At 34.2% G+C, this 16,510-nt stretch overlaps 1 protein-coding gene across 13 annotated transcripts in view; it reads left to right on the top strand.

The window, feature by feature from the left end:
- ATG4C (autophagy related 4C cysteine peptidase) overlaps positions 1 to 9,872 on the top strand; it is an 81,397-nt gene extending 71,525 nt beyond the window's left edge. For 10 of the 13 annotated variants that reach the window (XM_063817234.1, XM_001159883.6, XM_001159976.6 and 7 more), the window contains one exon: positions 8,708 to 9,872. In XM_063817234.1, coding sequence (XP_063673304.1) covers positions 8,708 to 8,875 — 168 coding nt within the window. In that variant the 3' untranslated portion in view covers positions 8,876 to 9,872. Of the gene's footprint in view, positions 1 to 8,119; positions 8,254 to 8,707 lie in introns of all 13 variants that reach the window. The other 3 variants (XM_063817220.1, XM_063817216.1, XM_016919730.4) reach the window with 1 other exon arrangement.
- The last annotated feature ends 6,638 nt before the right edge of the window (positions 9,873 to 16,510 follow it).

Below are 16,510 nucleotides of genomic sequence, written 5' to 3'. Positions count from 1 at the left end.
ATGGCCTGATGTAGATTATTTTTTATTTTATCTCATACCCCCTTTTATTCTTATTTTTTTCATTTGTTCTCAATTTAATGATTATTAAATAATCATTTGGTAATTCAAGGATAAACATTACCTGTTCATTGTTAAACTTATTACCTAGTAGCGCTGGTGTTTGAGGACAGGAAATCACAAATGAAAATGTACTAGGGAATGAATTATTTGATTATGGAATGCATATCAGCACAGGGGAAAAATTTACATGTGGCCAGTTGTCTTCTAGCTGCAAAACACAATTTATGTTATAGCCATTGAATCCCTGAGATCTTAGAAGTTATTCAGTCCAAAGCTAACATTTGTTGAGTCTTCACCTATGGTATATTATCTCATTTAACCAACCAAACCTTCTGAGATAGGTACTTTTGTCTCCATTTTACAGATAAGGAATCTTACATTTAGAAAGGTTTAGCAGTGTTGACAAAGGCCACAACTAATAAACGGTGGTACTGCGATTCACCTGAGACAGTAACTCAAGACTGTGTGCTCATAAGCACTATGCTGTATAGTCTCCTATTTATACATCAGTCCATGTTCCAGACAGTTGAGTATCTAATCTTTATTTCAGGTTATAGTGAGCTAATGACTTTTCCTGGAAGTATTTTCAGTTTTCAGATAGACCCTTATTGTTAAAAAATTTCTTCTTTTGGTGAATCGAAATCAGCCTGTATGTAGTCTTATAGAGTAAGAGAATAGGTTTGCTCTGTAGTCTTATAGAGTAAGATAATAGGGTTGTTTCCCCTTGTAGGACAGTTACTCCCATTTTCTCCAGTGGTACACAGTTTCCCATGCCCATCACTATTTTGGTAAAGGTCTTTTTGAAATCACTTTAGTGTTTCAGGCTTGTGTTCACCTAGAGGTCCTCCTTCTAGTTCTGTGTTTTCCACATGAAATCTGAGTGACTTTTTAAATTTCAAAGGTCTTTTTTACTTCCAGGATCTAATGATAGAAACTCTGAGTTCTTTTGAAATCTTCAGCAGCTTATAGTTTATTTGGGGAGACATGAAATGGAGGTTAAAGATAAATGACTGTACAATTAAATGCCAAAAGACTAATATTATGATAGTTCAATAATAATGATAAAGCCAACACATTAGATGCCAGGCAATCCTCTAAGTACTTTACATATATTAGCTGATTTAATCTGCACAACAACTCTGTGAGATAGATACTATCATTACTGGCATTTTACAGCTAAGGAAAATGAGACAGGTATAGTAATTTGCCCAGGGTTAAACAGTTAATAAGTATCAGCCAAGTTTTGAACTGATACTGTCCAACTCCACAGTGCATGTTTGTGATCCTTACATTATACTAGACAAATGTATAGGACTTTGGAGAAGGGAATAATCACTGTAGAGTGAGATAGTTGTCAGTGGAACTTGGACTGGAACTTTACTGATGGAGTTTGGTACAATCAGACAAGAAGTATGAAGGATGACTAGATGATAGAAACATCCTGAGCAGAACCACCAAGGTCAAATGTTGGGGGAAATCTATGGTAGGATGTTTCTGAGGTAGTCTGTTTAAGGGAACAGTGAAACCCAAATCATGTGTTAATTTAGCTTATAGGGACCTGAGTGATCTGGCCCTTGTGTACCATCCTTACTGTTTTCCTCTACCTGCAAGCCACGCTGGCTTGCTTTCTGTTCTTTGAACATGCAAAGTGTGCTGGCATCCTAGGACCTTTGCACTCTGATTTCCCTGCCTAGAGTGCTCTTCGCCCAGAACTTTTATGTCTGGCTCCTTATTGTCATTCATAGGGGCCCCCAACCCCTGGACCATGGACTCGTACAAGTCTGTGGCCTGTTAGGAACCAGGCCACAAGCAGAAGGTGAGCGGCGGGTTAGCGAGCGAAGCTTCCTCTGTGTTTACAGCCATTCCCCATCACTACTCGCATTACCGCCTGAGCTCTGCCTCCTGTCAGATCAGCGGTGGCATTAGAGTCTCATAAGAGTGTGAACCCTATTGTGAACTGCATATGCAAGGGATCTAGGTTGCATGCTCCTTATGAGAATCTAAGGCTTGATGATCTGTCACTGTCTCCCATCATCCCCAGATGGGACAGTCTAGTTGCAGGAAAACAAGCTCAGGGCTCCCATTGATTCTACATTATAGTGAGTTGTGTAATTATTTCATTATATATATTATATATATATTATATATTGCAATGTAATAATATAAATAAAGTACACAATAAATGTAATGCACTTGAATCATCCTGAATCCATCCCCACCCCCTCAGTCCATGGAGAAATTAATTGTCTTCCATGAAATCAGTCCCTTGTTCCTGAAAGGTTGGGGACTGCTGGTTATTCAGGTTGCAGCTTGGTCTTTTCTGACAACACATCTTAAAGAAACCTTCCAGTCCTTCCTAAGCACATGAGCCGGTTTTATTTTTATTGTGGTTCTCATCTCTGAATGGTGTACAAACACCATTGGTTATCTGTTCAATACTCATCCCTCTTTCTTTTTTGCTAAAGAATCCTGATTTTGTTTGCAGTGACAGTACCCACCAAATACTCACTTTTCTAGTCTCCTATTTCTTTAGAAACAGTTTGGTGTAAGTGAAATATAAGTGGGTGTGTGCTGGAAGTTTCTGGGAACGCTTTTGCTCTCCCGCTGTAATGGGATGTAGATGCAGTGCTGTCCTCTTACATCTACCTGCCCCTTCCTTGAATTTAAACTAAACACTTGGGGTTTCAACAGTCCTATTTGATTCAGAGAGAAAGGCCAAGAGAATTGTAGAAGCTGTTCATCTGACATCAATTAATCAAAGTAGCAATGTCAGACTGGTGAAAACAGTTCGTATTATTTGACATTGTTGTTATTGTTTTCTATTATTTCTTTCTTTGTCACTTGCAACAAAATCATTCCTAATTAATGTAAATGATGTTGCCATTGATAGAAATGGAGAAGTCTGGAAGAGAGCTACTTTTAGGAGGAAGAAATGGAAATTTTATGATCAATTTAAGTTGATGTTGCAGTCATGCCTCCACTGACTACTGTTGGAGGTGGTAGTGGTTACACCAGAGCAAAACTACCTATGCTCAGATCCTGACTGTCTCAGTTACTAGTTGTGTGACCTTATATGAGTCACCTAACCCCTCAATATTTCAGTTCTCCCATCTGCAAAAACATGGATGATAAGCCTAGCAGAGAAATTGTTGAGACAGATAGTAGGTAATATTAAGGAAGAGAATATAGAAGGAGTGAATGTAGAGAGAAGATAAAGGAACAGTTGATTTTTATCTGCATTTTGGGATGTGGAAATAAGTAGAATCAATGAAGGAGGAGATAGAGAAGAAATCGTTCAGAAAATAGAAGGAAAAACAGGAAAGCAAAATATCTCAGAAATCAGGAAAATGGTATTTTAAGAAAAATACTCAGCAGTGTTGATTGCAGTAGAAATAATAGGAACTAATAACAGGACTTTTTATTTGAGGGCTAGAAGAAAGTATTTTTTTAAGAGAGTGTTTTAAGTACAGTGAGGGGTAAAAGTTGGATACAAGGATTTAAGATTGTGTAGTGAGGAAATAGGATAGTTAACATCACTTGCACACTTAGCTTAGTTCGACTATATGAGCTCTTGTAATAAAAAACAGGAATATATTTTTCCATGTATACTCTTTATTATATACAGTCATACATTGCTTAATGATGGGGATACATTCTGATAAATGTGTTGTTAGGTGATTTCATTGTTGTGCGAACATAATTGAATGTACTTGCATAAACCTGGAATTGTGTAGCCTACTACACACCTAGGCTGTGTGGATGGGTTGAGTATCCCTAATCTGAAAATCTGAAATCCAAAATGCTTCAGAATTCAAAACATTTTGAGTGCTGATATGATACTAAAAGGAAATGCTGTTTGGGACATTTAGGATTTCAGATTTTGGATTTTTGGATTTTCAGCTTCGGGATGCTGAACCAGTAAGTATATATAATGCAAATATTTCAAAATCTGAAAAAAATCCAAAATGGAAACACTTCCGTCCTAAGCATTTCAGGTAAGGAATATTCAAACTGTATAGCCTGTTGCTCCTGGACTACAAATCTGTACAGCATGTTACTGTACTGAATACTAGAGGCAATTATAACACAATGGTAAGTATTTGTGTATCTAAATGTATCTAAACATAGAAAAGATATTATAAAAAGATGGTATAAAAAATAAAAAATGGTGTACCTGTGTAGGGAATTTACCATGAATGGCACCTGCAGGACTGGAGGTTGCTCTGGGTGAATTAGTGAGTCTGTGGTGAGTGAATGTGAAGGCCTAGGACACTACTGTACACTACGGTAGACTTTATAAACACTGTACACTTAGGCTACACTAAATTTATGAGAAAACATATTTCTTCAATAATAAATTAACCATATCTTTCTGTAACTTTTTTTTTTCTTTTGAGATGGAGTCTCGCTCTGTCGCCAGGCTGGAGTGCAGTGGTGCAATCCTGACTGACTGCAACCTCCGCCTCCCAGGTTCAAGCAATTCTCTGCCTCAGCCTCCTGAGTAGCTGGGATTACAGGCGCCCACCACCACGCCTCACTAATTTTTGTATTTTTAGTAGAGATGGGGTTTCACCATCTTACTGTAACTTTTTAACTTTATAAAGTTTTAAATTATTTTTAGCTTTTTGACTGTTTTATAAGCACTTAGTTTAAAACACAAACACATTGTACAGCTCTACAAAGATATTTTCTTTCTATTCTTATTCTATAAGATTTTTTCTATTTTTAAAATTTATTCTTTTCCTTTTAAACTTTTTTGTTAAAAATGAAAACACAAACATACACATTAGTTTAGGCCTACCCAGGGTCAGGATCATCAATACCACTATCTTCTACCCCTACATCTTGTCCCACTAGAAGGTCTTCAGGGATGGTAACACACATGCAGCTGTCATCTCCTATGATAACAGTGCCTTCTTCTGCAGTGCCTCCTAAAGCACCTGCCTGAGGCTGTTCTACAGGTAATTTCTTTCTAAAAAAGTAAAATGAGTACACTCTAAAATAATAAAAAATTGTATAGTAAATACTTAAACCACTAAGTCATTTATTATCAAATATTATGTACTGTACATAATTTTATCTGCCATACAATCAGTTTGTTTACACCAGCATCACTACAAACTTGTGAATAATGCATTGTGGAATGACATTATGACAGCTGTGACAACACTAGGTGATAGGAATTTTTCAGCTGCATTATTATCTTATAGGACCACTGTTGTACGTGGTCCTTGTTGACTGAAATGTTATTCTGTGGCACATGACTGTACTATTTACATAACTATATATTTTACATTTATACATATTACTGAAGAGTGTTGCATACACAAGATTATGCATATCACCCTTTAAACAATTTAAAGACTTGTTAAAGGTGATTTTTGACAATGCTTGATTTTGCAGTATGGGCTGACTTTAGAGCTTAACCCCTACATAGGGTATAGCTCTAGTGTGGTGAATATATGCTACATAGGTTTACACTGCCCTGTACTGGGGAATAATTTTACATATATGGTGGCAGGGACTAGTGGAAAAAGTTTTGGCTTGAGGAGAAGTGATCATCTCCTGGTTCTATTTCTGTCCTACCAACTACTAGCTTTATTATGGTATACATTGCTTAACTTCTGTCCTCCAGCTTTTTCCTTTGTAAATTCTGAAACCTGTCAACTCAGTACTTAGGAAAGGTGTGATAAAATATTTGATCTCCTGAAATGTATGCTTTGCCTTTTAGCTAATAAAGTAGCTTCAGTGTAGCTTTAGCTGTGTTGTTACAGTAGTACAGAGTTTAGAATTGCCTGTTCTAAAGTTGTTGAGCAAACCACTGAATTCCCTTTTAAAAAACAACTATGAGATGGTGAATTCAGTTACCTTAAATTTTTTTTAAATAATAGTTTTCTCCTACTATGTAATAGAAGAATTACATGTTAGAAAGTTCGAAAAATAGGCTGGCCGTGGTGACTCATGCCTGTAATCCCAACACTTTGGGAGGCAGAGGCGGGTGGATCACTTGAGTTCAGGGGTTTGAGACCAGCCTGGGCAACATAGTGAGACCCCATCTGCATAAAAAATACAAAATTAGCCAGGTATGGTGGCACATACCTGTAGTTCCAGCTACTCGGGAGCCTGAAGTAGAAGGATCATTTGAGTGCAGGAGGTCGAGGCTGCAGTGAGCCGTGATCATGCCACTGCACTCCAGCCTGGACGACAGAGTGAGAGTATGTTTCAGAAGAAAGAAGCTTGGAAAATAGAACACACACACACACACACACACACACACAGAGACACACAAACACATGAGAAAAATCACTAATTATTTCATTCAGAGGTAACTTAATGTTTTGTTATCTTTCAGTCTTTTCAAAATATATATTTGAAATCATTTTAACATAATTGAAACTAAATTTTATAGCTTTATATCTTTTTTAAGGATTATGTAATAAACATTTTCCAAGTTATCAAATAATTTAGATTAACTTTTATTTTGTGTAGTATCTCCATGTCACATAGATAGCCTAAATTGTATTTTTTCATTTGGATATTATATCATCCATTATGGAAGGACTTTTAAGGTTTTGACAATGTAGCCATTCTTGTGATATAAAAAAGAACACTAACCTTTTCACATTTTAAACTTTTCAGAATCAAATTATGATTAAAGCTGCTATTATAAACATCCATGTGCAGGATTTTATGTGGACATAAATTTTCAACTCATTTGGGTAAACCTTTAATATATTGTTAATTTGATACTCTTTAAATACTTAAATAAACTCAGCAAAGTTTGGAAAATAATTCTCCAAGCCTGAATCAATAAATATTGTGCATAAGGAGACCTTATACTGCAAAAAGATTTGCAAAAAGTAGATGCATTTTTAAATTAAAGGGTAGCAGTTTCCTTTCTGACATTTTTTTTCACCTGGGACACAGATTTGAATCTTAACTTTGATGAGCAACTTAGTCCTTTATTAATAAACCCGGATAACTCCTTTCTTAATCTTGAAAGAAAGGATGAAGAGATGATAATGTTAACTCTGCTGTGTTGATCTGAAAATGATATGTGGATACTTGCTCGTTAGATACTGGACTTTTACAAGTGACATTAAATGAATATAAAAATGACAACAGTTTTTGGACTATATTCCAGCTATTGGCTGGAGGTGAAAGATGATTAATCAGATGCCAGTACTCTCTGCCTCTTATTTTTCATTTTACACATTTTTGGTCTTCTCTCTTCTCTTTTTTGTAGTATATAAATAAAATAAATTTCAGCAATGTATAAATAAGCACAATAAGAACTATAGGATCTGATTTTCACCATGTCTAGTTTTGTTAATATTGATTGTTTTTAAATGGTTCATTTCCATTCAATTAAAAATATATTTTATATAGTTGTCTCATTGAAATAATTTTAATTTTATATCATATGCTAGGCCTACCTATCTGGCCATGTTTCAAGAGAATCTATAAATGTAATATGTAAGAAATTGATGATCCTTCAGTTGAATGTTGACATTTGAGATAATGCAGTTTTGCCTCTGAAATTATCTTTTAAAAACAAATTGCATTTAACTGACAATAATTATGTTGTATATAAATATTGTATTCTTTTTAGCATTCTCTGTAAATTGCATAGTAACTTTTCGGAATCCCTGTGGCCCTGCTTACCTATTGAAAATTTCTTTTTGTCAAAACATCCTTTACTCAAAATGTTTAATTCATTTTTTAATGAAAATCATTAAAAGTTTTGAATAGAACTTGTTTAACAGAAATATTTAAAATTGTTTATATTATACGTGTGAATCTCAAATTGATGGGCTATAAAGGTTGTGAATATCCTCACAAAATTCTAGGTATTGCTTTTTTTTTGTATGTAATGTAACTTTAGAAGATAATATGTAAAATGTGGATTATTACTATGTGTGAGAAGGCCATTTTTCATGTTGACTAGATTATTGTAGAAATAGTTTATTTAAAATATGTTTTAAAAGAGAATCTTTGAAAAGACCAAAGTTATTTTTTAAAAATAACTTCATATTATTGCTTTTGATCTTCTTAACAGTTCTCTGAGGTAGAAAAATTGGATTTCTTTTGCTCTGTTCTTGTACACTTGATCTTAGCCAAAAAGCCGAGCAGTGATTGCCCTGTTTTATAGATGTTATTCAGGTAGAGTGATGTGTCCAAGGTCACATCAAGGTAAGTTACAAAACAGAGATTAGAATGGACCTTCTGACTCAGTTTACTGCCTAGATTACCAAACAGTCTTTTACAATATTTTATCATAGTCAGTGATACCATTTTGTTTCATTGTCTATTACTACCTAAAGATGATAAATTACAACCTAACTCTCTAGTATTTCTTCAGACTAATGTGACCAGAAAACTTACTTTGGGGAAGTGGGAGGTGAGAGTGAGCATATACTTTGATGATTTAATCCCAGTGAAGAAGCATGCATTTACCTATAAATAAACAATACAATGCTAATCATTTTTTGTCTTTTAGCCAGAACAGGTAAAGGAGTAGCACTGGGTGAATGTAAATGAAAGAAGCTAACAGCAGAGGTTCAGGGCTAAAACAGTAGATTTGTCGTGTGGTCTTAGTGTGCACTATTGCATCCAATAAGGAATTCTTCTGTACTTTCTGTTACAGATGCTGAAATTTTCTTCTAAGGAGAAATATCCCTTATTTACTTTTGTAAATGGTCATTCCAGAGACTATGATTTTACATCTACTACAACCAATGAAGAAGACCTTTTTTCAGAGGATGAAAAGAAACAATTAAAAAGATTTAGCACGGAAGAGTTTGTCTTGCTTTAAAGATTAGCACATTTGTGCTTGATAAGAAGAATTCCATTGAAAGGGGAAAAATGAAGAGAAACAAGTATATCTGAAATGTTTATTTTCACAAATATCTTAATTTTATATGTTCTTTAAAAAAGAACATTTGAAAATATAAAAGTTAAAGATATTTTTCTAAAAGACAAATGATTTAATGAATCTTGCTTTCTAATAAATAAATTGAGTGATTCTGGTTGCATTCCTATTTCCCTAAGATCTACTAGTGATAATTCTACCTTAACTGTAAGCCTTTTAGTCTTCAAAGTCTTCCACCTGAGCCCATTGTTCTCATGGAGGTTTTGTGATATTAACCTTCCCCCAAAGACTGGGATCACCAAATAGTTTCAAAATTCTCAGTTTGTACTAAAGACCAGAAGATCAGAGAAGGAAACTTTAATGCTGTCTAGCCTCCTGCTATTAATGCAATCAAAGAATACTTTTGCATATGTCTTGATAATTAAATAGTATTTGTTAACTGTGATATGCATACACTTATATAAGCAGAATTATGAGTTAAAGTAATACTTAGCAATATGATTTTATAATGGCTCCTCATTATGCTTGCTGTTGAACCTTTTATGAGGAGTGAATATAAAGTATTGGTTTTCCCTCACAAATTTAAAGGTTATGTTATTAATACTATTATAACTACATCAATCAAGTCAGATAAAGGCAACTATAAAATAGTAGTAGTGTTTGTTTCCTATCTCAAGGGCGAAATTTTATGGGAACTCAATTTATTATGCAGTTTTTAAGTTTAAAATACCAAGAAAGATGTCACTAGATTCTCTTCTATGTGATTTTTGTTTTTTATATAAAGCAGTGTAGTGGTGTTTAGAAGCTGAGGCCACCTGTAAGGCAAATCTGCCTTAAGTGTATTATGTGTTACTTAAAGGCAAATTTGTGATCTAAAAGTACAAGAGTGATTTTTGAGCTAGGATTATAAAATACATAATAAAGATGTGAGAAGATAAAATGCTTTTGTTTTGGTTTTAATGTTGGGATTATTTTAATCCTTTCATTTGAAAAATCAGTGTCTCGAATTCTGTTCATTTATAATAAATGCATATATTGCTCTGAAAACAATATTAATTTTTTAAGTGGAGCTTTCATGTTTCAGTGTAGAAACGTGACTTATAAAGACATAAAATTGTGTATCATCTAAAGTCATTGATCTCTTCCATCAGAAAACCTGTTTGTTTAGAGTTGCATGTAAAGCTGAAAGAGAGGGTGGGCGGATTGTTTTAGTATACCTGATGAGAAAAATCAGGTTTGACATTTCTCAGTGAAGATTACTTACTGAGCTGAAATAAATAGTCTGAAATCTAAAAGTTTTCTTTAGTCTAAATACAGTCAGCACAAATTAAGTCCAATACTAATTTTCCTAGAATGTCAAAGCAATATAGGAACAAGAAGCCAGTGATATACCAGATTTTATACACTGCAGTCGTCTGATCTAAGCTATTGCAATTTACTGTTCCTTTATAGCTGCTGTATTCACAGGATTCTATGGTAAACACATCCAATGAGAGCACCCATACCTTCAAGTGGGTCTGAACCGGTTGTAAATGTTCTTACAAGAACTAATATAAAAGCTTAAGAGTTACAGAATAGCATTGTTATTTCTTCAACATATTTAGGGATCATTTTTAGGTAGATTATTGGAATGAGACAAGATTACACCTGGGCAAAGTTAATGTGAGAGGAGGCAAAAATTTCCTTTACATTGAATTGTATGGAAAACACTTAGTATATTTTACAGACAAATCTTACAATACAGTCATCCTCATGACTGGGAATAAATGTTTGGAATCAGAAATTGTTTTACATAATAGGCACACATAAAAGTATTGACTAATACGTGTAAGTGAATGAATGCATGCATGATAATTGAGAGGGGGTCAATTTATTTTGCCTAGTAATTCACCTTTAGTCAACAACCAGCCAAAAGTTATGCTAATCTTTTATTTGGAAGGCACCAACAAAAGTATATCATTAGATTTAGAATAAACATACTGTACATCCTGGTTTCAGACTTTGTTGTGAACACAGATTTCATTTCAAGTTCTGACAGCTAGTAAACTCAGTCAATAAAGCTTATGGATGATCTTTTTCAGCCTGGAATAAAGGAAAGTCAAAAAGGACAAGATTCTAAGATGAGTGTTCTGTTAGAACTATGATAGGAGAATCCTCCATTTGCACATTAACATTAAGATACTGGATTTTACCATTAACATTTCAGAAATGAATTTTTAAAATTCTTGATGTGACTTTCTGATGGTGAAGTTTTCTTTTCTCTTTTCTTCATAAGATTTGACACTTTGAATCCCTTTTTGTCAATGTGTTAACCACCAGCAGGCAATCTTAAGAGTCATAATTTGCTGAATGAGTGAAGGAAAAGATCCTTTACAGTGTAAGTATATCCAGAAAATTTCCTTGAGGTATTCATATTTCTGTTTTTACATTAAACCAACCTCATTAAATCTGTATTAGTGAGAAGACAACTTTAGAGGATTAAAAATTTAGGTTGTTTTTGTGTTCTATGATCATTAAGATTTAATATTGTCCAAGGGCAAACATATCTAAATATATATGTTAATTCCATCTTGTTTTTAGAAGATTAACAGCAAAAATGACTTAGCTATATAATCTATCTAATTTTAGGCAAGAATCTCTATTTTTTAGAGACCTCTAGTTCCCTTCCATTATTCAATACTAGAAAGCACTTTATTCTGTTTATTTTATTTTTTATTATACTGTAAGTTCTAGGGTACACGTGCACAACGTGCAGATTTGTTACATATGTATACATGTGCCATGTTGGTGTGCTGCACCCGTTAACTCGTCATTTACATTAGGTATATCTCCTAATGCTATCCCTCCTCCTTCCCCACACCCCAAGACAGGCCCCTCTTTTTTTCTTTAATTTTTACTAGGAGGTTTCATTTTCATGGTTTATCACAGATCACCTTTAATAGCTTGCATTTGACATTGTCTTTTTGACTATATGTTCCTAAATAATCATGAAAAACTATATTTTCTAAAATCAAGAAACAAGGAAGGACAGATAATGACAGAACAACTTGAAAATATGAAATCACTACATGAATTGTTACTTAAACAGAAATGGGTAGGATACTGAGAATTTAAAATCATGGTGAAATAGAAGCAAGATATTCAGAATATATGATAGAGGCAATTCTTGGAAAGGATAAGGGATTATTTTCTATAAAAAAAGGAGAGTAAATGTCTTCCCCAAAAAAACTCTAGGCAAGTAAATATTTATCATGTGACATTTATTATACCCTCAGTATTGTCAGTCAACCACCATTCAATATTGCTATTTATTTGAGCCTTTATACTGAGTACTCAGATACAGAACTGAAAAGGTGAAACATCAGGCCAGGAGAATTGGAAACATCCTATTGATTATAAAATATAAATTTTATATCATTTCATAGTTTGAATCTTAAGTCAGTTTTAAAATCTTAAGCATTTTTGTGTGGCTTTCATGGTTATTTAAAGACTTTTTCCTTGACTATAAACTTTGAAAAATATTATATTTAGAATTGGTATTGCAGACACATTTTTGAGTTAGCATTTTCCTCTTTCTTTTTTACAGTCCTTCTTGACATTATTGGTGGCAAGCAATGGCCCAAAACATTCACAACTAGTTATAAAATTTCACTTATTCTCTCACAGTGATAAGAAAAATATGCTAAATGTGGAGAATACATGTTATTAGAAGGGAAGATTACTCTTTCTGTGCTACCCTCTCTCCAACCAGTTCTTCCAGAAATGTAGAAACTCAGTCTTCCAAAATTGTCATCCAAGAGTGAATGATAAGAAAATATTCTACTCAGAATTGTCTTTCATTTAAATTATTTAAAAATGATTTATAAATGATACATATATTTATAAGTATTATAAATACATATTTATACTAATATTCATTAATAAAATAGAGAAGTCAAGGGTTTTATAAAAAGTTGTTTTATAAGCAGGAAAGGTAAACAAAAGAAAGTCGAAATCCAATAGAAGTTATAACAAAAGGATGAGAGAATGATTAACAGCAAGTTTTGAGTGTATCTAGGCAAATACACCATAGCAAACTGACACAGATAAAAATACATTAATTAAAAAGTATTGTGGGCTGGGATGATTTAAAATTAAATGTAGGCAGTAGAAGAATGTAAATACTGATAAGGGCCAGTGGATATGGGGCTACCATGTTGCAGAACTCCACGGAACACTATTTTTTAGTATATGTTACATGAATGGTACTCCCTGGAATTGTGCAATGTAGCATTTGAGTTCCTAATATTTACATACTACTTGCTATTTATGCTGCACTGTTCAGTTTAGTTCATTTGTATTAAAATATAGCTAATGAATCTAAGATGGGGAATTAGATCTGGGATTGACGGAACAATTAATATGAGTTCTGGGACTTAGATGATCACATAATGGAACAGGTCGGGAGAGTCCATGGTCAACTGTCTGGTTATTTAAATTATTTCTAAAATACTTTAAATATATATCATTTGGAAAGGATCAACCTATACTTACACGATACTTCAACATATTACTTTCATTTTTCTATACTCCCTTCTACTTTAGGTTCGTATTCTCATTACTCTTTAAGCGTGTTCAATAGGTTGAATTTTGATTCCTATTTCTTTATTCTATTGATGAAGAGGGCCACCACTTATTCTGTCTTTTGTATTTGGATCTATATACTGACTGTTTTATGCCTCTGACCTGCATGTTGGTCTTTCCCGTGACTTGCGGTTGGCTCCTAGACCTGACCTGGGCTTGGCCAGTTTTATGGCCACTAGCACATGTCTATACCTACAGAGACATTCTTGGTTTTGTATGTAATATGTTCCCATAAACACTTGAGACAGTTGAATATGAAGGAACTGAACAATAGATATTTCTAAACAGTGCTTTAAGGAAGGTTCTTATGCAGAGAGTTAAAAATATAAAAATATTTAAAACAAAATTATTTTTAGTCATATAGGCTTTTACATGGTCTTAATGATACACTTTTGGTATCTCACAGATCTTTATTTTTTGTTCTTTTGTATTAGAACATTCAATTGACTGACTTAAAGTTGACTTATAGTAGAATATACAGTTGACTGAGCATTTCATTGAGCCTAATGATTATTTCTATCTTTATATTAAATTTATGAGATCTACATTTCTTAGCACTAGTTTTAGCACTGTGATTTTTCTGTTTTCCTGCAAAATAAGAGGGAATGAAATATAAAATCCAACAGTTATCTAATCTGCTATACAAAGATTGTGATATTAGCTGGCAGGCAGCATCAGCTCAGAGCTCAAAGTGCATCTTTGTCAGATGATGTTTAAAAGTCCAAATTCCATAATGTTTAAGGTGGCTCAGGGGTGTCAGATGATATATGTCTAATGTCTACATAGTTCTGTTTTCTGTCTTTTTGTTATAGCCATTCTACTGTGTGTGTGAAGTAGTATCTTGGGGTTTTCTTTTTTAAATAATAGCTTTATTGAGATGTAATTTACACATTAGACACTTCAACCTTTTAAAGTAAAATAACTTTAAAAACCACAATTTAGTGGTTTTTAATATATTCAGAGTTGTGTAATGATTGCCATTACCAAATTGCTGAGTATTTTAATTACCCTAAAAAGAAGCCCTGTACCCACTCTCACTTCCCATTCTTCACCCTTCTTTTTTTCCATCCCCAGCCCTAGCAACCACTAATCTACTTTCTGCCTGTATGGATTTGCCTAATCTGGACATTTCATCTAAATGGAATCATACACTATATGGCCTTTTGTGTCTGACTCCTTTAACTTGCCATAATTTTTTTCAAGTTTCTTCCATGTTGTTGCATGTATTTGTTAGCACCTCATTACTTTTTTTTATGACAGTAATATTCTATTAGATAGGTATACCACATTTTCCTTATTCATCAATTGATGGACATTGCAATTTTTTTCTACTTTTTAGCTACTATGAATAATGCTGTTCAGAACATTCATGTACATGATTTTGTGTGGGTGTATATTTTCATTTCTACTGGATATTTGCCTAGGAGTAGAGTTGCTGATCATGTTTATAACTATGTTTAACTATTTGAGGAATTCCTAAACTGTTTTCCAAAGTGGTTCACCATTACACAATCCTAGCAGCAATGTATGAGGGTTCTGGCTTTTCTACTTTCTCACTAACCCTTGTTATTGTCTAGCTTTTAAATTTTAGCCAGCAGAGTATGTGTGAATGGTGCCTTATTTTGGTTTTGATTTTCATTTTCCTAGTGACTAATAATGTTTATCTTTCCATATGCTTGTTGACCACTTTTATGTCTTCTTTGGAAAAATGTATATTTAAAATCTTTGCTCATTTTAAAATTAGGTTATTTGTGTTTATATTATTGAGTTATAAGTGTTCTTTGCATATTCGGGATACAAGTACTTCATCAGATATATGATTTACAAGCATTTTCTCTTGTTCTGTAGGTTGTCTTTTTATCTTTTTTTTTTTTTGAGGCAGAGTCTCGCTCTGTCGCCCAGGCTAGAGTGCAGTGGCACAATCTCGGCTCACTGTGACCCCCACCTCCCAGGTTCAAGTGATTATTGTGCCTCAGCCTCCCAAGTAGCTGGGATTACAGGCTTGCACCACCATGTTGGCTAATTTTTATATTTTTTATTAGAGATGGGGTTTTGCTATGTTGGTCAGGATGGTCTTGAACTCCTGGCCTCAAGTTATCTGTCTGCCTCGGCCTCTCAAAGTGCTGGGATTACAGGTGTGGGCAACCACGCCCAGCCATCTTTTTACTTTGTTGATGGTATCCTATGAACTACTGAAAGTTTTAATTTTGATAAAGTCTAATTTATGTTTTTTTAATTTCTTGTGCTTTTGGTGTTATATCTGAGAAGCCATTGATTGATTCAAGGTCCTAAAGGGGTCTATTCCTATACTTTCTCCTAAGAGTTTTATAGTTTTAGCTGTTACATTTAGGGTTTTTTTTGTTTTTTTTTTTAAGAGACAGTCTCACTCTGTTGCTGGAGTGCAGGCTGGAGTGCAGTGGTGTGATCTTGGCTCACTGCAACCTCTGCCTCCCAGGATCAACCGATTCTCCTGCCTCAGCCTTCTGAGTAGCTGGGATTACAGGCATGTGCCACCACACCCAGCTAATTTTTGTATTTTTAGTAGAGATGGGGATTCACCATGTTGGTCAGGCTGGTCTTGAACTCCTGACCTTATGATCCACCCGCCTTGGCCTCCCAAAGTGCTGGGATTACAGGCGTGAGCCACCATGCTTGGCCTAGGTTTTTTTTGTTTTTTGTTTTAAATCCATTTTGAGTTGATTTTTGTATATGGTGTGAGGTAGGTGTTTATTCTTTTGCATGTAATGTCCAGTTGTCCAAGCACCATTTGTTGAAAAGACTACTCTTTTCAACAAATGAATAGTGTTGGCACCCTTGTTGAAAATCAACTGACTGTAAATATAAGGGTTTATTTGTAGACTCTCAAATCTATTCCATTTATCTAGCCTCATGCCAGTTTGATACTGTCTTGATTACCTTGGCTTTGTAATAAATTCTGCAGTTGGGAGGTGTAAG

Source organism: Pan troglodytes, chromosome 1, assembly GCF_028858775.2.
Source record: "Pan troglodytes isolate AG18354 chromosome 1, NHGRI_mPanTro3-v2.0_pri, whole genome shotgun sequence".
Taxonomy (NCBI): domain Eukaryota; kingdom Metazoa; phylum Chordata; class Mammalia; order Primates; family Hominidae; genus Pan; species Pan troglodytes.
The sequence above is the reverse complement of the archived record's forward strand: the minus strand, read 5'-3'. Positions and strand labels throughout refer to the sequence as shown.